At 40.6% G+C, this 23314-nt stretch overlaps 1 protein-coding gene across 1 annotated transcript in view; it reads right to left on the bottom strand.

Moving 5' to 3' along the window:
- The window catches only part of LOC138064734 (netrin receptor DCC), a 608179-nt gene that overhangs the window by 13837 nt on the left and 571028 nt on the right, over positions 1 to 23314 (bottom strand). Inside the window, exons 24-27 of the mRNA XM_068928548.1 lie at positions 20776 to 21002; positions 17635 to 17751; positions 12713 to 12868; positions 3766 to 3978 (exon numbers count right to left, since the gene is read on the bottom strand). Of these exons, the coding sequence (XP_068784649.1) occupies positions 3766 to 3978; positions 12713 to 12868; positions 17635 to 17751; positions 20776 to 21002 (713 nt within the window). The remainder of the gene's footprint in view (positions 1 to 3765; positions 3979 to 12712; positions 12869 to 17634; positions 17752 to 20775; positions 21003 to 23314) is intronic.

Raw genomic sequence — 23314 nt, 5'->3', positions numbered from 1 at the left:
TGATGAAAAGCTGAGAACTCCTATAAAATATCTACAAGGAGGGTTTAATGTAAAGAGCTCAGATTTACTGGGCTCAAGCAAAAAAAAAAAAAAAAAAGGTGGGGAGGGAAAGAAGAAGAAAAATGGCAGATTTTAGCTGTGGATTAAGCTGAAGCCATGACCCAACAAACAGGAGCACAGCCTTTTCAATATTTATTCATACCCTCATGGCAAAATCCCACACGTCTGAAAAGTGATCTGTCTTTTTTATGAAACATAAGATAGAGTTTAACAGCTAATTATAATGCCACTACAGAGATAAATTGAATGGGTAAAATACTAGAGGAGAGACCGCCTTTTAGCATCCAGTCAAAGTCAAGAAAGCCCCCTCCGTTCATCCATCCTCTGGGTGAGAGCCAAACAATAATTTAAATGCTAAAACTGCATGAGGGCCAGCGTTAGATGCCAACTCTAGAACTATAATCTAAACTTTCCTCCTTCAACCTTCTTGGTCAGCGACTGTCTAAAATCCCTTCCTGACACTTCCACATCTGCACTGATATGGAGCTTCGGCATGCACTTGGCCACGGGGCAGGCAACAGGGCAGGCCAAGCGCCAGGTGGACACCACAGGCTTTTCCGTCAAAGCTGCTGTATAAAAAGAGATATAAAAATCACAGGGCTAGAGTCTGCAAGTCAGCAATGGAGGCGCTCATAGGGATGGATCTACTCAACTTCAGGTTCCTGCTTTTTAAAATCTTTGCTGGAGATCTCCGGATCGATTTCTACAGTTCTCTGTTGTTTTCGCCCCTTTCAATTGTACAGGACTGTTGCTTTAGACTTAGGCACGGTGTAAAGGAATAAGCTACCTGACTGACATGCATTTAAAAAGAAGGGAGAAAAGCAAAGAGTAGTTTAATTACTTTAAGTAATGATGAAACTATTACTTATTCCCCTACTACTTTATTACATAGTACATGTAAAAATTTCTTGAGATTAAAAAAACGTACCAAATAACTCTATCTAGCAGGTTGAGGAAAGTAACAATTATTCTAACATGGGAATTTGCCAAGAGCTTTATAAGCCTGCGGTGTCTCTAAGTGGAGTAGAATTAGGAGACACGGTCCACATGGCAATTTGTTCAGCTGGTCTGCCAAAAGCTTGCCCACCTTTTCTGGCAGGTTGGTACAAATCAAGAAATCCATCAAGAGCTCTGTAAAGTCAAAAATGTTTCCAAAATTCCCCTTCCACGGCCTACATCTTAGCCATATAACTATGGCTAAGATATCATACTCATGGGTAGTAGCAAGTTTGCAGAATTACTGGTGCTGTTTCTTGGCCTCCTTTTTAATGCTTTCTCTCCTTTCCCTTTAGCCTTCCAGCAAAATTTAAAAGGCGGATTAAATCTCCCATTTGAAGCAAAAAGAGTAGAGACTGAGGTTCCAGAGGGAAGGGATTCAGGAGTGGATACTGAAAGATCAATCTTGTTTTGAGCATCTTTTAACTAGCATAAAACCACAAAGCACAGATTTACTTACTGCTGAGAAACTAGACAATTATTAAGCTTAAAAAATACACATTCAGTGCCTGTTTCCAACAGATCCCCAAGCTTGAAACCAATAAATTCGTAAGTGCTAGGGGAAATATTTGGAATTTCTGATGAAAAGCTGTTGATATTCAAATGTAAGTAAAAAATACTGGGAAAAATTACAAAATTAAAGAGTTTTTATTCTGGCTTTTGTATAAGTATTCATATTTGGTAAACCAAAATAGTCACACTAATGACCTAAAAGTTTCTAAGCAGCTCTTAAATATTACATAAACCAAAAATTGGCCTTAATGCAAGCAAGTGAGCTTGTACAGGACCAGAAGCAGTTCTACATCTGCCTGGAGGCACAAGTGTAAGTTAATGCTTCTAAAACAGACTTTTCTAGAAAGAACTGGTAAGGGAAATAGTATCAGTCTGGCTAATGACTACGAGGACAAGTACACTGAGAAAAACAAGAGAAACCATACAGAGAGAAAAATAAATAGCCCCTGACACTACAGAACAGCAGGTGGAAGATCAGAAATGAAGTTACACAAAATTCTAAGAGGTAGAAATTGCAATTTTAAAATAATAGTAAACACAATAATTTAAATCTTCTGTATCACCCAGCAACATGCTTTCATTTATGTGACAGCATCCAGCACAGCAGAATTTTCCATTGCTTTATCAGCCATAATACAGAGCGTTGCCACTTTCAGGTCTAAATTTTGCCTAGTAACAAAGTCCTACCCCTTGCCTGTAGGAAACATTGCATCTTCTAAAGTAAGATTATTTATCCAAAAAAGGCAACTTTATCAGGATGGCAAGATTATTTATGGAGATTCGTAACATGCTCCGACTCCCTTTTTCTGTACCTCCCCCACATAATAATAGTTACATGGTAAACCCCAACTGATTTACGGGGCAAATAGCCCTTTTGAGGTGACTATGCTTACTCCCTGGAGTAAGATAAGTAGAGTTAGACCCTCACAAAGTAAAATGCTGTACTACATAACAATGAATTGACTCTATTATGTATAAAAATAATTCAAATGTACTACCCGGCAAAAGCATTTCTCCAACAAATAAGGATTTATCTACTTCCGACTGCTGTCAGAAATTGGATTACTTGCTGATGGATAGCAGGTACTTCCAGGAAAAAATGCAGAGATTTTTTGGGTAGCTTTCTTTTTGCAAACATGGAACTGATATACGTTGTGTGGAAAGAAAACTACATTCAGAAGGACATATCACAACAGGAAAGAGCAAAGCTGAAATCTCAAAGGTTTTCTGAGCCAGACTGGGTATTATTCAACCTAACTGAGTAAACAGTTAAAATGAAATACCAACCTGCAAACTCTCTTTTTGCCTTAGTAGGTAGCTCTAGGAGTTATTGCTACTACACCAAATAGCGGCACGCAAATAACACCAGTTCCTGTGAAGAACAATTCTAGCATTGGGCCTATGTTATGATCCAAGCATATACCATATATACTATACACACGGTCTCATGTGCTCCAACAGTGAAAAGTTTTAAAGCAGCTCTCTAGAAGTGGCGCTGCTCAGGGGACAAACCCAGAAATGAAGCCTGGAGTTGGCAAGGCACAACATCTCCTACCCCGCCATGCCCCACACCACCCAAACCTGCCCACGCTGGCGCAGACGGTGTTTGAGTCGCGCACTTGTGTCACCGGCATGTTTACGAGACAATGAATGAACATTTCATTACAGCCATATACAACCATTTAATCTAACCCTGGGAACAGCCCGCAGCTTCAATCAAAAGTGGCATTATTCTATGACCATTATTTTTCAAATAGTTTTTTTCCTGTTCCTTGCATGCTTGCTATTTAATTTTTAAGTACTTTGCACACTGGAGTGAATTGCAGTCAGTTCTTTTCCAGCATATATAAATAGTCCTTTCATTATCAAAAAGACAAGCCTTGAAACAAGAGTCAAGCGTTTGGCATTGCTTCAAGTTATTGTAGCACAACAGGAGACTGGAAACAAGACCAAATGATTAATTTGGCATCTCATTTATTTCATTTTTCATGACATACTGGTTAACTCTGATTTTAAGCTATTGTCTTGTCCTGAATTTTTATGCCAGAATGTCAGAATGAAATACTAGCTTATTACCATCAAACCGCGTACATGCACTCCTCATGCTGTGAGCACTTAAAGATATTCTTCAGCGTATGGGACAGTCTTGCGCTTTGCATCTTTTCCCTGAACTGACTTTTCCCCCTTCTTCCTTACCCGTTTGAGACAGAAGCGGTGTGTAAGGGACTTTCGGTTCTATTGCACTCATGGGTGGAGGTAGCAAGGGGTTGGCAAAGCTGCGGAGGGGGTGCGTGGGGCGGACGCAGGCCGTGGGGATCGTTCTGCTTGGGGCATCCTCGTTGCTTGAGTGTTCAGGCTGCGCCGGTGGTAGCAAGGACGGCTGCTGGGATGCCGGGCCTTCGTTTACAGCTGGAAGAGAATATTAAAAACCAGTAAGCCAAAAACCCAAGAATTATTGCTGAGGTGTTTTTTAAGACTTATTTCCTACTTTTATGATCATTTTCAACAGAAGGTAAAGCATTTAGCCTCCGATCTCCAAGAAGCTGCAGGAAGCATCTAAACATTTCTATCAAAAGTTATTGGCAGATGAATTAAAAAAAACAGATGTTCCTCAGAGCAGCCATGTGTGAGTCAAAGTACAATAAATCTTCCTTTAAAAAAAAAATGTAATCATGACATTTTCATCTTCCTCTCTCTATTTTATTTTTATTCATACTTCTTAAGCTCCCAGTGTCGTAGGATCTGGGTGCTTTAAAATATTAAAAATCAATAAAACCATAAATACATCATGTGCAGATTGCAACAACCGTAACTAGGAAAACTCATTATGTTCAGCCTGATGGTACTATTCTAGTCATCGTGGAGAAGAGCTAGAGACAAAGAAAGGACGTAATTAATTTCTACACAACCAATCACCAATATTGTTCTTCCTTGAGACAGCTGTAACATTTAGTGTGCCAAAGCAGTAGGTTGCTGTTTTATTAGCCTATACTCAAAGTCCATTCTTCTGAGATCTAAACGTGCTGTGTCAACCCTCTAACACAAAACGCAGCTACGCTGTGTTCTGCAGTGCTTAACAGCTCTGTCATGGCAGAAGAGAGAAGCAAACACAGCTCAGGTATTAAGGAAAACAAAGTGTGAGGCAAAGAGTAAAGTCCTCTATTCCTACAACCCTCCAGAAACCCATGTTGTATCCTAATTATTAATTTGTCCTAATTATAAACTGCATAATGGTTACGATGGTATGGGAATTTTCAGCATGGGTACAGTACAATGTCTAACATCAACATCACCAGTATTGCAAATGCACCTACATAAGGAGCGGACTGGTACTTTGGAATTGAACTGCAGTGTCCCAACACCTATCAGATGACAAATCTTCTAATCCTGTAGTATTAGCTAGAGTGACTTCCACCACGGGGAGCGCAGAATGAAGAACACGTTGCAGAGGAGGAGGGACACAAGCAACTGCAAGCAGCAGTACCCACGCTCAGATGTGGAGTGTGAGCTGTAACTTTAGCTTCACTGAAGTAGTTTCCCGAAAGAGGCATGGCTCTGTTGTAGAAACAGAAAGCTCTCTGCAGCATGAACCAGCTTACGGAGCCCCGGCACTCTCCACAGAGCTGGCACAGCATGTCAGGACCCAGCACGTTTGGGGTAACATTGCCATTTCTCTTCCACAGCACTGCTCTTTAGTTAACACTGACTCTTGTTCATGGAGAGAAAGTCCCTCCTGCTGTTCATACTAGGAAATAATACTGTGCCACACTGTTCAAACTTTAAGAACCAAAACAAGACAGAAAAATGAATTCCAAAGACAACAGATTATTTTGATCTTGAAAGGAAAACTGTAATTGGAATAAGCAAAAGTCTCAAAAAATTCCTTCCTAACCACCATGCCTATCCTGATAAGCCTGACTAGTTGGAGGTAATTATGGGGAGGACTGGTGAGCGGAAGTCTGCTGTGGTGCCCCACGGATGACAGCAAGAAACTCACTTCCCCATGCCATAGCAAAGAGGTTGCTGCTGCTTGTAGTACTACTTTGTTCCTACTCCAGGATGAGAATATGGGCACTGGATCAAAAACATCATCTCCTATTTCCTCTTCCAAATCCTGCATCAGGAACCCATTTGAGGCTTCCCAAGAACGCAGGTTTGTAGCCTTTCTCAGCTCATTTCCTAGCTCCTGGCCCCTGCCTTGAAGAGCAGCACTGGAGAAAGTTTTCCTCGTGGGAAGAGTGCCCAGGACTCCTGACCTTATTGAAAGCGTAGCAGTGGCAAGAAGTAAGCTAGTCAATGAAGAGCCTGATAACAACAGGAACTCCTTTATTTTGAGCTTGTTGGATTTGTCCAATGTCTCTACAGTATCTCTGCCAGCCACGATGGCTCACAACACAAGAGTTAATCATGCAACTTGTGTCAGGAAACCAGAAATCTAAGAAAAGCTCATCCTTTTACTGAAGGAAACAACCTTCTTGACACATAGATATCAGCATTAGTTATTACATTGAGACCCAAAATGCTCTGGAGGAGCTGGTTTCTTTCAAAGCTTGCTGCAACAACCAGAACTCATTGTACAAATAACATGCAATTATACTGCCGAGTCAAATCTCAAGGCATTTTATAATAATTAATGTCAAAGTATATAAATAATTACAACCTACTAAGTGGCAAAACAATTTTGAAAAATGGAAATGAGGATATTTCCTCATTTCCACAACCCCATTACTTGTTTCTATGGCAATATAGCAGACATCCCCGGCAATATTGAACTCCACACACAGGAAGCTAACTACAAGATCTGACCAAGGTCAAAATCATTTATGGTTTGTAAAAGTTTGCTAGACTGTGGTTCATTTTCCTTGTTTTCACCTTCAAGGCTTTTTGCATAGTCATGCCGTTACTCTGTCTCTGCTTTTCCATTTCCCTCCTTGCCCAGCACAGCCCTCTCTGTTTTCTTTTCTGACTGTACTCTTAGGTCTAACGTTCCCCTTAAATAGGTGAGACCACTTTTTGCTACTCTCTACAAAACACCCTTCTTGGTATTTTCTGCAGCTGTGCGCTCACATAACAAAGCTTTAGAAGCCAGCATCACCATAATGGTCTCCACATTAAGTAGGCCTTACAGTAAAATTACTGGTTTATTGTATGGATGTTTTATCTTATAGATTTAGTTGTAAAATCTGGAGACCTACATAACTGTTATTGCATAAAAAATTTCATGCTATCCTCCAGCTATTATTGAAGACAAAGGTGAGGTGATTCTATTAAAAACAGAAGTTAGAGTTGGGTTTTAAAAATTGAAGGCAAGTGGTCTAATGAAGGTGCTTCACTCTTGAGAAGACTTTTTTTTGAAAAAAAAAAAGATGTGCGTGCTTGCGAGCATAATGAGAGCCATCAATTTGCAGTTCCCTTGGGTCCCGGCAGGAAGAGAGGATGGATTGTTTGTTTGAAGGATGGATGAAGATGAGCACATTGCTAATGCTACCTACATCACCTACATCAATTTCCTCCTTAACAGCTCAGCAGTTGCCTTCATACACCTCAACAGAAGTGTCAGAGAATTCTGATTATTTGTACTGATCCACTTATTAATTATTCTTTTAATGGAAACTAGACTTCCAGCTGGCCTTTAAGATGAAGCAGATAATGCTGTGATACAGTCCTCTTGTGACCTTTTGCTCTTGAATTTAGTAAAATATATTGCCAAAGTAAGGAAAAGAATATGCTATACATGAAGACCTGTTCTAAAGCCCAGTAAAACCAGTAAGAGTCTTTCACTGCAGTGGAGAAACTCTGGATAAAGCTCTATTTGCATTCATTTTTATGTCTAATTTAGGAATGCTGAGAATAAGCTTGCTCTCAACTCAAGCAGCAATGAACTCTCTGGTCACCAAGCAGAAAAGCAGACATCCGATATAAAATTTTTTGGTCTTCCCTTTGCTTTTGCATACATGTTGGTTGGTACAATGCGTTTAACCAGTTTAATGACTTCAGGTTTATGAACACATCTATCTTCTATTCTAACTGAACTTTATTCCATACCTGCTAATGACTTTCTGTGTACCCTTGAATTACACAGATTGTAAATATCATGTGACCAAGATTATATGCCTGTATAATGCTGACAAACTAGGGCCCTCATTCCTGTTGGGATCTCTAGATGTTACTGTAACACAAATAGCAATAATTTTTTAGAAAATACATTGATTCAGGGTACTGCTCTCTTACAAGTTCAGGTACATCCCAAAGAACACTTTTGAGGAATAACTTTTAAAATATATTAATATAAAACTGAATCCAGCTCCTGAGAACATAATGGAACCGTTTTTAAATCAAGCATAGTTAAATCCCAAGCATTATGCACAGAAAAAAAATAAAGTGCTTTGCTGATCATTAGTTGTTAGAGGAAAACACAAAGAAAACAGGACTGGAGTCACAACCCAAGCATAGCACTCATTCCACTCGTATTAGGTATGGAAACATTTGCTGAAACCACACAGACAGGTACCTGAAATGTAAAATGTGGTAATGGCCAGTATTCTTACAGCGTCCTCCTTCCTCGCTAATGAACCGAATTGCACTATTGAATAAAAATTACAATTCCCACTACGTCCAGAATACGCCAGAGGTAATTTAAGTTTGCAAGTTGGACAGATTATCTCGCTGCCGAACTGCCTGTTCACTGTGAGAAAGCTAGCTCCAAGAAGAAATGTGCTCAGGAAATATTTTCTTGTAACGAACAGTTAAGACATCTCACTTTAATGAATTAAGGAAGGTAAAGCTATCTCCACTCCTTAATATTTTTCCATTGTGCCCTCACGCTATTAATATAATTGTTGTTTTATTGTTGTAGTTTATACATTTTGCAAGCTTTCTTTCCAATACTGGAAAAAAATACATCATCATTTCTTAAAATAAATTTTCTGGACACCTCCACGCTTCCAGTATAAATTGTGGCATATTAGGGAAATGCTCTGAAAATTGCACTGTTAGACCAGCTGTAGTTTCCATACGGTCTTCAGGGTTAGCCTAAGGAAAAGTAGTCTGCCTGCTGTAAAAATGTTATCACGACGTGACCAGAATATATTCTGTTAATACTGACTAGTGTGTCTGTATGGGGATGGAGAAGGAGAGGCCTACTGCTAAGGGCACCACCAGAGCTCTTGCTAGTTGTTTTGAGGCCTCTCCATGACCAGTAGTGCCCCCTCAGTATCTCCCAGGTGGGAGCTCTTTTTCCTCCAGCTCTCTTCCTCTTCCACCCGAGACCACAAGGCCTTCAGCATCTCCACAGTTCTGGCAGAGGAGAAAAAAGGTATTCTCTTCCCTTTGTAAAGAACTGTAGCCCCTGGCACATCACCATCTTCTACTTGTCTTGCTAAAACTGTACGCAGCGGGTGCCACGGAGCTGGGGAGGACTCTGGAGGAGGAGGCTAAGGAATGCTGAACAGAGAGCACTCACTCTATTATGGCTCAGACATTTTTTCTGTCTAGAAAGATGGAAACATTGATATTTAGCAATTGTATTTCACGGCTGGCAGTGCCAGCAGCATTAGTCAACTGACAAGTCGGCTTATTATTCAAGGGTGGTTCAAGGGCCTGACTTTCCCTTTCATTTCCTTTAGTTTCCTCTTCAGTAGAAAATTTGGCCTAAAGATACGTTGCAGCACTTGACTCTCTGAGGTCAATGAGAAATGGCTTGCAGATTAGAAAAAGGTGTTCAAGCATGGTCTACATGGCAGAATGCAAAGCATCACCCTTCCTAATGGCATCGCGTATGATTTATTCACAGACTGCTCCATCTTGATCAATAGAGTGCTCAGTCATGTAGTACTGCAGGTAGACTCTGTCTCGGAGGAATTATTGCATGGTATTCTTTTTTTTTCTGACACAGTTGCAATTGGTCAAGCATCAAGTGCATACAAAAAAGCTTCACACATCTTCTCTATAGCCTCTTTAACTGCTAGTTGCTCTCAAGAAAACCCACACGATCGTATTAAGAAAACAGCCCATCCCCTGCAAAAAAAGAGATATGTGTGAGAGAATTCAAAATGTTGGAGTCATTTTGTTGATCTATCACCGTTTGCTGCTGCAATGAAGTCATCCATGAGACACTGAGAGGTGATCTAGACATGAAGCAGCTGCTTCTTAATCTAGGGAGCTGATAGGAAGCATTTGTGAATGACTGTTCTTTCAGATAGCCTGACGTTGCCAGTGCTGGCACCAAGCAGCAGCAGCACTGGTGCTGAGAAAAGCTTTAGGCATCACGTTAGAAATGTATTTTTACATGCCTTCATCTCTCTGCAGACTGACAACTAATGAATTCTGCCATTATATGAAGCTAGTGAGCTGTTGGCTGGTTCTGACACTGTCAATTGTCACTAGAAAACAAACACCATCTCCACTCACTTGTACTTTAGCTTGATTGCGGTGGTATTGAAAATGGAAGGCACAGTGAAGGAAGATAATATTTCACTTGAACAGCATATTCAGTATGACCTAGGAGCTTTGGAAATCATTAGCCTAAACCAGAGAGTGTAACTGCAACTATAACAGATTCTCATTTCATGTTGTAATGGGGTTAGATAATTTTTGAAATACCTTGATTGTCCAGAAATTACCTGAAACAAGACTATGTCCACTGCTATTGAATTATTTAATGAGGAATTGCCTAAATTATCCGAAACCTTCACTACCTGAGCTTATTCAAGGTCCTTCAGGACTGCTGAATAATTAGAATTGTTTGGTATTTAACCTCCTGCCAGAAAACTTTTGTGTTTTAATAATCTTCTGTTCAACTCTCAGGCATTCTGCACTTGAAAGAATTAGGCAAACGCATACATTTCTATATAGAACTTACATCAGGAAGAGCCAGGATCTCAGCATAGCACTACTCACTTCCAGTCCATGTCTCTGGCATGGCCTAAATTATGTGTCCTAAAAGAAGGTTCAGATGCTGACCAGCTGACCAAGAGGTGCTATATCTTCCATTCTGAGGAAAAATCTGGCATTGAAGGCAGATCTGTGTGTGGAGGTACTTGATGGGGTAAAAGTTGAGAGGCAGAGAAGAGATAGGAAGACATGAAGACTGAAGGAGCTGAGGTTCCTTTCCAAGCAGGCAAAGATGATGACAGCTGCGTGGATATACATCAAGGTGAGGTAAATATCTGAAGATCCTCTACCGGGGGGGGGATGAGGGGATATGTTTTGCCCTTTCGAACCGTGCCCTACCTGAAGAGGCTCCATTTGTATGCTACTGTGTGTTTATACCTCATCACCCTGTGACATGTGAGACTCTTCACTATCTATACTTCTGCAGTGAGTACTGGTGAAGCGTGTATTAGACGCGCATCAAACTTATAGTGTTTTTTTCAAAGTTGTTTCAGAAAAAGACTAAACAACTCAGTCTTCAATTTTTTTCCCATCTCCATGATTAGGCGCAGGATAGTGAATTTTTTATTCAACACCTAGTGTATGTCAACCAAGAAACTGAATCTGCTTTGTTTTTGTGCATTGCATTTGTGGTGAATTTGATATTAATTTAAGCAGCAAATCAAAAACTGACTATACCAGCCTGGCCCTCCAGAGGAAATTGCCATCTAGTTGTAAAAGGAACTCTGTCAGTACATCGACACGAGGGGAAATGACACTGGGCTGATGAACAGAACACCTGAACCCACCTTTTACCTATGATCCCTCTGCTAGAATTTCAATCATCGGCCCCCCAAGGACCTGTCTGAACTGACTGAAAGCAACAATCAAATAGGAGGAAAAATCAGACATTTCGAAAGTAATTCCCTGTGGACCAGCAGCACAGACTCTCTGTGATGTGAAAATATATGTGTAACAGATTGACATTAATCTGTCAATAATTCAGACTTGATATGCAGTAGAGTTAAGGGAGAATTATAAGAAAATATGAGCCCTCCAACTATAATTAATATGCCAGGGCATGCTCATTAGGCTAGAACAAAGAACAGATGGCTGTCGGTGCAGAAGACGCTTAGAAGTAACTTATGAAGGTGAGGCTGGAGAGCGTGTGCTGTGTGCACACCATTTCCCTGGATCGTGGCAAGATGAAGAATAGATATGGGAACACACAAAACCCAAATCTATTATTGTACAGGAGCAAATATGAATACAGAACTCACTCTAGAGATGAGACAACTGATACGAGACCAGATAACAGGATTCAAATGTACAAAAAGAAGCCATAAGAAAGAAGAAAATAAAATGTTCCATGTCGACTATAATCCAAACAAGGAACAACTGGCTTAAACTCTAACAAGTTAAATATTAGGAAAATGCTTCTAGCAGTGAGGGCAGCTAGGAAGACACTGTGTGTTAAGTGCTATCATGGATGATTTTAATGAGTGATGATTCTGCCTTGAGATAAAGATCTCTTGGTGTCTCTGTTTTTCTGGGAATGTCCTTGTGGATAAAGCAAAGGAAATTAAAGTACAGTGATATGACTCAAAGACCTGCAGAAAAGGATCAAATTAGATCACTATTTGATGCAGGTTCTAGGATGTGCTCAGCTGTGAGGAGAAGGGGAGGCAATGGGAAGAGGAAGCATTCCCCAGGGCACAGGCTCTCCTTACCTGAGTGTCATGGCACAGACTGGGGTTACAATGGAGCTAAATAGATTACGCAGGTTGACTTGACTATTTCAGTCAGACTCTTCTGGGTCTCAGTAAACTCCGGTTATGTGCTACCAAACTGTTGTGGATGCTTCTGAACTATATGTAGCCTGCCATTGGGAGGCACCAGTCTCCTCAACCACGCGGTCATTTCTATGTTCCTCTTTTAAATTGCTTGGGAATTACACAGCAGGCACGTTGATAAGATGCAATAACTTTTAACTTTTAAGACAAGGTGTTGTTCAGTATATAATGGAAGTTGCTCCTGGAGCCACCACTGGAAAAGAGGCAGCCCATACTGAATTGCTCAACTACTTCTTAGCCTGGTTCCTATTATGCACTCAAAAAACAGGGTAGCATGAATTGCATTGGTTAGAGATTATACATCCTGCTGACAGAAAGCAAGCTGGATAGCACCCACCAGGTTTGCTATTTCCAAGCATTTTCATAACAACAACGACAACAACAACAACAACAACAAAACAGAACAGCACTGCACTGACTTCTTCCTGTTCCAAAGGTCCTGTCGACAGAGAGCGTTGGGAATGGCACAGGCCGAAGAGTGAACTGAGGGTGTGGGTATCCACAGGTGGGAGATGGCAGGATCCCGGGGTACTGGGCACTTTCTAGTGTTGGCACTGGAATGGCACTGACCACAGCTAAAAGAAAAGGCAGAGAGATAAGATTAAGCGAGCGCCTTTGGAAAATTTTAAAAAGTGCTGGGAGAGTCAAGCAACAGTGAACCAGACATAACCAAACAAAATGAAGTATCCATATACGCAGTAAAAAATGCATTTCTCTACTCACTCTACCCAAACCTGCAGAAACCACCTCTCTACGCACCCCTGATGTATATACAGGATAATTGCAGGTGCAAATATAATTACCTGTAAAATTAAATAGCTCCTTTGTTTACATTCAAGTTAGACATCCATATTTTTGAGGGGTTCTTTACCTCCCTTCTTGACAAATATATGGCAAGGAATGGATTAGGCAAGAATTTAAGGGCTTGATTGCATTGCCTAAGCCCAGGCCTCTGGTGCCGTTTCAGATGCCTCAGGACACCCTGCAGCCTTCATTCGCTGCTCTGGAAGAGCGTGGGGCTGCTGTGACTCTCCTGTCCTGTCTGTCGGCCTCACACAAATGTCTCTGATGCCTTGGGTATCTCCAGCAGCACCAGGCTCTTAGACACTTAGGCATCAGCTGAGACTGGCTGGGCATCGTTCTCGCCCATCCAGGCCTGACAGCAACAGGAATGAGATGTGCCAGCAAACCAGCAGCTGAAAGTTTGAAGTTGAAGTTGAGCTGAATTAACACAAAAGCCTTTGATTTGGAAACCAGATCACAACTTGCCAAATTCAGGCTTTCCTGTGAATTATCCTTTATTTTCAATAGTCAAGGCATGAAGAATTGATGATAATAGTACTATACAAACCATGAATTTCTGTGTAGCTTTCAGGAAAAACTCTCAGTAAAGTTTTGCCTAGATAAACAACACGAAGAGATTTTCTTTTGGCTCACTGATGATAAGTTTTGGCTTATATAGCACCTTTCACACATGAATTACAAACAATGCTTTAAACTTTAAAATAGTCATTACAATTACTTCTAGCTCTTACTACATCCATTACACAGACTGGCAAACTGGGCATTCTGCCCAAGGTCACTCAAGAAGCTGCAACGGTGCCAAGGCTTTACGACGTTTTTTTAAGAACACGGCTTTCAGGGAGACAATGCTGTATTTCCAGATGTCGCAGACAAGTGTAATATGTACAAAACTCACAAAGAAATGATAACCGGAGTGATACGAACTTCAAAGTTGTCTAGGTTTAAATGCACACATCCTGAGAAGAGACTTCTTACTCTTCAGACATTTCATTTTGACTGCACAAGATATTTTTATTGACAAAATCTATAACATTATTATTACTAGAGTAAAAACGATCATTCTTTATTGAATCCTATTAAAAAACTTGTTTTTTCAAGTCCACTCCTTCATTTCTTTTTAGGGTGTAGACATCCAGCACTTTCTTCTTTAAAATAAGTCAGGATTATTATTCACTGCAGCACTCTATTGCAGAGAAGCTGGGGAAAGGTTAACATCAAACATTTTCAATAAGTCTTCGCAATTTTGAGCAAATATGACAGCAGATCTGTTCTGTCACAGTCTGTCAGCAATTGAATTTATACTTACTATTGATATACTACGACACTAAAACAGAAATTCCCTAACCAAATCATGGAGCTCCCTAAACACTGTTCTACATCTAAAATGTACTACAGCCTGTAAAAATGCAGCACCCAAGAACAGCTTACAGAAATGACAAAGTAGAAAATTTTAAATTGTATTCAAGCACCCCAGAAGCAGCCAAAGCAACTGAGTCAACATGATCATATTTCTCCTAAAAAAGAACCATGATTTTCTGCAATTTGAGGGAGGGGGAACTACAGAAAAAAAACCTCCCAGAAACATAGGAAAACTCTCTCTCTTTCCAAGCTGATTTATTCTGTGAACATTTTTTTTTCTTCTTCCATAAGAAGTAAACATTACCAACAGAAAACCAGGAAAACTATAGGTAAAATATTTGAATGTGATACCCTGCAAAGACTTTCTCAGTTACTTTTCACATTAACTAGTTTATTATGAAGTTCTGACTGATTCAGAATATTCCAACAAACACGCTCTGCTGTGGCTGAGAAAGTTGTAGTATCGCACGCTCTACCAACAACATTGAAAATGGAGTTTTCAGCATTGAAAATTTCCCATTATTTGCTTGTCCCATAAGTTCTCATTGATTTGGTGTCTCCATTTTTCAGTCACCTCTAAGCAAACATGGATTTGGGGTTAGAGATATACGTCTTCATTTCAGAATGCCACAGAAGGCAGCTGACGCTCAGAACGACACAGTGTCGGGCAGGGCTTCATTACATGGTATGGAAGGAAGGGACTGGCGATGGAGAGAAGCCTAAAGCACTCTTCATCCTTGAAGTCTTCTCCTCTCCACCCAGCAGCCTTGGTACCTTCTCCTCACTTGCTTCAGCATAGCATGACCATGAGACTTGACCTCTGTATTGGCTACAAAATTAAAAGATTCTCAAGCTATTTTACAATTTCTGCCTTGTGTGGGTTCCCTTCTTCTCATTGTGCCGTGGCAGGAGAGAAAGGCATTGATTCTGCAATCTTAATGCTATCTCAAGTCCCTTTGGAATGTCCTTTAATTGCCTTCATCAGGCTTAGCGGCAGAATTTGAAGTAGCTTCCAAAATTACAATCATGCTTGGATTAGAACCATCAAAAATATCGCCAAAGCCTGTTTTATGCTCCTTTCACTTCAGTAGGCAAAGGCCCATTACGGAGTATATTTTTTTTCCTGAAAGACTGCAAATAGTGAATATTGGGATGTTCATGAATACTTCCAGATTTGCCTGGATTTGGTATTTAATATTTAAAGATAAATTTTTTTACATCGGAATTATGATGGTGCTTCTTCAAGCTATTTAATAGCTTTTTGCTGACAATTCCTTTCAGTATCATGCAAGCTGAGAGAGATTAATTAAAACATGACACAGCCTCGATTTTATTTTCTGGGAAAAGAAACATTTTTAGCCTAACTCAGCCTGAAATGTGTAAATAGGACTTTTATAAGTCTGACTTTAATTATTTCCAAACAATCATAATATTGTGCCTCTATAGATTAGATTTACACTGTAGGAAATAGAAACAAATAGAAAAGAATTCCTCAAAAAGAATAATTGTGATTTAAAAAATTAGAAATCTTTCAGAGTGCTTTTATCTATATGCTGTAGAACAATGCTGACCTGACTTCCATTTAATTAACTGTGCTATCGAACCATTGTAATTACAATTAATTTGGTTCTGATTTTGCTTACAACACTCTGAAGTGCATCCATTTTCTTGGATTGCTGCCCTCCTTCAAACCACACCAAATCAAGAGGAATCCCATTGAAAAAGGGCAGATTGCCTAATTATGAGATTAGCGTGGTTACAAGACGGGAACATTTCCTAGGGAACGCCTGGTATTACTAAGAGCTTTCTTCCAGCAGCCTTTCTCCCAGCCCATAAAGTGAACAGCAGCTGAAATGAGGCAATATGTTCAGTCCATGGCTTGAGGAACTGGAAGTTAATCTCTCCCCAGCCTCCTGTCATTTATCCTCATAAGGGCTGGTTACTTAGGAGTTAGCGGCCTGACCCAAACTGCACCCCTAATGAACACAGATTAAAGGGACAGTTACTAGTTCCCAGTAAGCAATTTACTGCATAAAGGCATGGCAGGTTATTCCCCCTCTTCTCCTTCATTCAGTTCCATGTACTTTTTAAAATGCATCATTGTGATGTGCCCTTCCATAAACCCACAAATAGGTACTTACATATAATTTTGTAAAGAAATGGCTATCTGTGATTTCTAACTCAAACTATTTACATAGCTGTGCCAGCTCCTACACATTTTTAACTGTATATATTTTCTGAGGTCAAAGGCAGAACTTCCTGCCTGAAGCTGAGAAACAACTGACATGAGAAGTGTCAAAAGCTCATCACAGGGCTGCTCAGACAACAAAGTGGAGACGTGCCTTCACTTCCCTCTTTAGCATCCCTCCGCACCAGGAACTCGAACAGTGCCTGAGCCACTCTTCAGGGCTTTCACTCATTCCTTTTCTTTGTTCAGAGGCAAAACAAGGTCACTTCATAAATTTTACGAAGTTCATCAGGATGGGAGAACCTATGAACGCTCTCCAGCCTTCCTGTCGTTCTCATGCACCTTGTTGCTTTGCAAAAGGTTGATTTCATCTATGAAATTAATTCAACGATAAGCTGTCATTGCTAAAATTTAACACTATTAAAAATATCTCTTTCTCTTAATTTACTTGGCTGTATAAGGAGAGCAGCTCCTTACAAAAAAGCATATGGTGGCAAGAAAGCCAACTACTATACACAAAAGAAGATATAGCAGAAACTGGAGAAGTTATTCACAATACCGTCCAGCTGATTATCAACACTGAAAATAGTAATATCACCTTTTATGTCTGTGTATCCTAAAACATTCTCCTCTGCTGGCTCGAACCATTTTGCTAGGTTTTTTAGTTTTATAGGAGGGAAACGGAGGGATTTATCCATCACTATCTGCCTGGCAAAAATATAACCCTTCACTCCTATACTTAGCCCATGCTGAATCTAGTAAAAGCATTATTTCTGAATTCTCTCCATAGTACTTCCATCGATCTATTGTGACGCTTCGGAAAGCTTCCAAACCTTTTTTTTTTTCCGAAGAAGAAGAAAACGTGACTGATGCTATTTAACTCTGGGAAGTGTAACTAGACCATATTTGTTAGGTAGCAGGAAACCTCCGGATGGGTGAGGCACTGCCTGCGGTGTGCGGACGTGGGCCAGGGGATGCTCTTGTACTCACGAGGGTTGTTTGGCTGTGAATCCATGGGAATCATGAGCTTGGCACGGGTGGCTCTGCGGGCGGCAAGTGAGCGCTCCAATGTGGACATGCTACTTCCAGCGTCCTCTGTCTCAGGACCTACCGAAAAAATAACACAACAGCTTAGTTGAAAATGCTATAAATGAATGTCTCTCTTACTTTACAACTAGCAGTAAGATCAATGGATTTTTTTTTTTTTTTGGAGTTTCGTTATTTAAACTGATTGTTAAACATCATCACCTACAAAGGGCTGCACAGGCTTTTCTGGCTGCATTTTCCAAATAAAGTGATTGCTTTCATTTTTCTGGAAGAGAACTAAGATATGTTCTTCTTTTCCATGATTTAATTTTTCTTTCTCCCTGAAATTACCCCAAACAGCCCATTCAATTCATAAAAATGATTCATCTTTCTTGTAACCTCCTTGTTAAAAATATATTTTAAAATCCAAATATCAAAACCAGAAATGGCAAAGTAGGGTGCATAAATTTCAGTACCTACAAATTATAGCAGCCAAAAATTGGCACATGGAAACTGTGAAATCAGCTTGCCCTGTGGCATGCCCTGAAGTCCCAGCGTCCTGACTGCCCAGGCTGTAGACCCTCTTGGAGCGCACTGTGGCTCTTCCAGCCTGGGCATCTTGTTTTTTCCTACCACAGCAACTGTGGCAAGTTAAAGACGTGCCTGGATCTTGCCTCCTTTTGGGCCTGGTTCACAGCTAGCACACATATCCAGATTAAAGGGTTGAGAAGCATCGCCTAATGCTGCAGTCTCGACACAGGCAGCTATGCCTATGCCCAACCCAATTCAAAACGGGCTCAGCCGCTCCATAAATTAGTCATTCTATTTAGGTACTGAAATATGGATGTGCTAATTTAGCTGCATTAACATAGGATATTTGAAGTATTCAAAGATTCTAGAGAACGTATTTGTCAGAAAGTAAATTTGCTTGGAACTGGATGTTCAGTGCAGTAATTTGCAATGAAATAGAAGCTGTATTTCTTGCTTCATACCTTGTCTCACACAAACATTATATTAATGTTACTTTTGCTATTTTAATAAACTGTTGATGAAATCAATTTATTACTGTCCTGCTATAAACTTAATATTCACTCAGACTATTCATCTCTGATGCTCCTCAGCAAACACATATGCCTTAAAAAATTTGCATAAAAAGATTTTTTTTTTTTCATATTATGCTGCTCCGAATTTCAGGATTGAAATATCAGGTCTTCTATCAATGGCTTCTCTAAGGTCTAATTGCCACTAAAAAGCCAGGGACAGTATTACTCATCTAGGTATTACAGAATGCAAGCAATATAAAAGCATTTGTTTACAGTCCAAGGTGTTTACACAAAAACTATCTAGCCCAGCCTTTACCATTAAGTTGCTCATATGTTGTGATGACTTCCTACCATGCACTCGACTGAAAGCCCATTGAAATCAATGGAGCTCTCACACTGATCTTTTGGGGTCTTGGGGTCTTGGTCTCCTGACCATCAGCAGTATCTGTTTGGGCAGCAGGAATCTTTTGTTTATGCTTTCATAGTGTCTACTATAATGAGAACCTTTACATTAAAAACAATACAAATCATTGTCACAACCATCTTCATAAATAGCAAGTCATCAGCCCCAAATACAACATTAGAAAAACAAAATCAGACGCATTCAGAAATTTGAAAACGGTTCTTTTCATAACTTTTCTTTCCTTGCAATAACGGGAGCTATGGAATAGAGACATAACCACCAGAGCCATCTGGAAAAGTCATCTTCATTACTCACCTGCCCAACTGACACTCGGGATGGTGCACAAGCAATTCATTCATTATGAACTCAAGACAAATATGTTTATGTTTTCAACTTGTGTACTGTGTTCCTCGCCCTCTGTCCCTGTCTGAATGCACCACCTGCCTCTCCCAAGACGCTCTGTTATCGTGCTGGAAAAAATATCTTTAGCTAAAGTGAAACCTGTGATGTGTTGTGTGCATTAAGGTTAAAAAGAGAAGAAGAAAAAAAGATCTATGCTGCCTACCACCACTTCACTGACACTATTTTTTGGTTATAGGATTACTTTTCTCATAGCTTTTCTCAGTCTTCCTGGGCCAAATTCTGATCTCAGTTATGTTGCTGAAATTCATGTTCTTCCTCGGCTCCGTTTTTCATTTCTTTTTTTCCTCACTTTCTTCTCCCTGCCCTCTCTTGCTCCCGGCATGCCTCTATTTCTAATATGGCATGCAAACATGCCAAAGTAACTTACATTTGACTTCTAGTTGAATTTCTGAACTTATAAAGTTAGAGCAGTGCAGAAATAAAAAAATGATAGGTTTTCCCCTAGCCAGAAATTGATGTGAACATTATGTAGTGTTTTTTTTTTCCACAAAGTCTATCAGGTTTCTTAATATTTGATTTTGTTATAAAAGTATTCTTAGCTACTAAAGCAATAGTGAATATTTAACAATGATAAGGTAAAAATTTCAGGTATTGTTTAAAATCTTATGGATCTGGTGATCTTTTTCCTTGTATCAATGGCTTTTAATTCTATGAAATGCTCTGCTTTTATCATATTGGAAGGTGTCCATACAAAATAGGCATGGTTTCTATGCAGAAGAGCTGGAGAAGGACCATCTCTCCCAGTGCCCATAGCTATGCTGTCAATTCTGGCAATTTCCTCCTGAATCCTGCAATGTTTAGCCCTCTGCTAGTGACTCCAAAAGCTGGAGAAGGGTTATTATCCAGCAATAGCAAATTATTTTAAAGTAAATTTGTAGCTCTAGTGGTGGAGAAAAAATTTGGAACACAAGGACTCTAACTCGCCCATATCTACAGACAAAGTATAAAATAAGCTGATTTTCTTTCTGTTTAGATTTAGGAAGTCACCCAAAGCCTCCCATGGCCGGAGCTTCCCAGCTGGACGTTGCTCGAGCTGACAGCCGGTCGAGCCGGGCGCCCCGCCGCGAGGAGGCAAGGGCTCCCCGGGGAGCAGCCTGCACGCCCACGGCGTCTCCTCCGCCTCCTGCACTGCTGCGAAATACGAATTTCAGGCGTGCATTACACAGCAGTACGCAGCCTGGGCAGCAGAAGGAGCTCGGCCAGGCTGGGCTACAGCCATGCGCGCGGGAGCGTTACCGGACTGCGGGGCGCTCTTGCTGCCCAGCTGCGTCTCGGACTGGCTGTGACTGACGGGGGTGATGTCCTGGCAGCTCTGTATGGGGGACTCTCTTCCTGCAGTGTCGGAGCCCGCCGGCTTCTCGATGTTCTTCATCTCCATCTCTTCATGGTGTATCCAGAGATCTGGAGGCCTCAAATCCTTCTGACTGCCCTTTCTTTTACCAGCACTGTGGGTGGCACGTTTCCTGCAGCAAATAAAAACCAAGACTGTCACTTAAGAATATTCCCCCCTTGGTGAAACCAGAAGAATAGTGAGAAACCAGAATTGAGCGATGTCTACTCCTTGGTATCTCTGTAGAGAATCCCTTTGATTATGTCCCTCAGAGGACAGGCACTAGTTATGTTCACTGTTTCCTTATGCTTTTAAGGGCCTGTAGAAAAATATATTGTTTAGGTGCCACATAAATTCCGAGGGCAAGGCGGCTGCCAGGTGTCTCACGGCTCCAGCACCAGCTGCTCGGTGAACCATGGAGTGGCTCTGGTGCTTGTTCCAGATGAAGCCACTTGCCAAGTCCTTGCAGCCAGGCATAAGGTGCCTCTCTGAGAGCATATGTTCAGCAGATGAATGAAAGAGGGCAAGGGGGAGTCAAAAACGGTATTTGCTCCAGAAAATGGGCCTGGGGCTCAGCAGGTAGGTCATTTTTGCACCAGCCGATATACAAATTGGAGCAAAACGTTCTTCCTGAAACAGAAGGGAAGTGGTGAATTTCCTCTCGGGAAGAATATAATTTGTGAAGTATCTGCATCGAGAAACAGCAATTGAAAACTGCTGAGCTCATTTCTGCTGAGCTAGGCACATCTTACGCTTTCCACAGATGAGTGAAGCATATGTTATATTTCTTTAAATATACATTAAAACATGATTTTTATTACAGAAAAGCTAAGAAATTCAGAGTGGCATAACCTAGAGCAACATTAACTTTGTTCTCCTCATGCATATGCATTGCAATATGTCCTTCCTTCAGTGGGCCACCTTCTCTGGGGAGTACACCTTGTCGCAGTGAACAGCCACCACCCTTTGAAGGCCACGCCAGCAGGAGAATTGGCTCCTTGCAGGACCGCTCGGGACGGACATGTCAAAGAGAAATGACCAGGCAAAAAGGCACTCCCCAGGCCCCCTAGGCTGGAGCTGAGAGATGGTCAACATGACGGATGGCAATGCTAGAGCTTTGGTCGTAGCTACGTAATACCGAAAATCTTATCTAAAATCTTACTGGAAGTTTATCAATTTTACTCACTCCTCAAGAACAGCTTCTCTAGCTTATTATGAGTGTTTTTGCTCAGTATCAGAACAAACTCTTACACAGCGCTTTTCCTTTGCACATCTCAAAAAGTACTGTGTGAAAGTAACTTACTTTTACATTACTCTTTTGCATTACTCTTCCGCGTGTGAAAGTAGAAATATATGTGAGATACAAAAAGCTGCAGGCCAATACTTTCAAAATTCATATACTCCTTTAGCTAAAAAACAACAAAAAAAGAAATCCTTGATTTCCAAGGGTAGTGGGTGCTCACAACTGCTTGGTAGTGGGTGCTCACAACTGTTTCTCACTCCCATTACTTGTTCACCTCAAAACGCGGTTGTGCACCCGCTGAAGTGAAGGCTTTTTTCTGAATTCACTTAGATCAATATAAAATTTCTCACCGACTTCCATAGGATTTGCATCACGTTTATATCGTTCAGATATGTACATGTTGGTAACAGTCTTTCTATAACATGCCACACAGGCAGCATTGTGAAACATGGCATGGGGTTTATTCTACCTGAAAAGATTTTGAGAAAGTTTTAGACTTTAAGATAGTCCAAGAGCTTGAATAAATTTCTGTTCTTTGCCTAATTTTCTGAGTCGGATCTAGAAATCAAATGGTATGTACAACAACCATGTGCATCACCAAACATTTTGCATGCAAGACAAGGAACAAACACATCTCATAATTTCAGAGACGTTCAGGGCACGGTCCTCTTGCATACCCAGAAGTCAATGGCAATGACATTTCCTGTAGTCAGCAGAAATACCCCACTCCTCAAGCAACTGGCCTTAAAAGTAGAAATTGTTTTGTTTCCTTTGACTAGTTCAACAACCTGAATGCTCCTCAAGGTTCAAAGTTTTATTTTAAAATGGGATTTGGAAAGTTAGTAGGGAAGATAAGCCCGGGGCTATTCAGAGACATCTGTCAGTCCATCCTTATACAGCGCCCAAGAAGTAAGACTCATCTCTGGGCATAATTACTTCCGATGTTTAGTTTGTTATTTTCTAATTGCCAAAACTTGATTATTTAAAATGACAGTACTTCTAAGACCAAGGCAAAGGCATTGATATGGAACAGGGACAGTTCTTTAATACCTTCTTGTAACAGACTCTAGCACAGTCTCCTGGTTTAACACTTAGGAGAGTAACAATAAGTGCCTTCACTCAAACCTTAATATATATAGAAAAAACCCCCTTTTTTTTTCTATCTATCTCCTTCAAAAAAAACTCACAATTTTTGTTCTAAA

The sequence above is a fragment of the Struthio camelus genome, chromosome Z (assembly GCF_040807025.1).
Source record: "Struthio camelus isolate bStrCam1 chromosome Z, bStrCam1.hap1, whole genome shotgun sequence".
In the NCBI taxonomy this organism is placed as follows: Eukaryota; Metazoa; Chordata; class Aves; order Struthioniformes; family Struthionidae; genus Struthio; species Struthio camelus.
The sequence above is the reverse complement of the archived record's forward strand: the minus strand, read 5'-3'. Positions and strand labels throughout refer to the sequence as shown.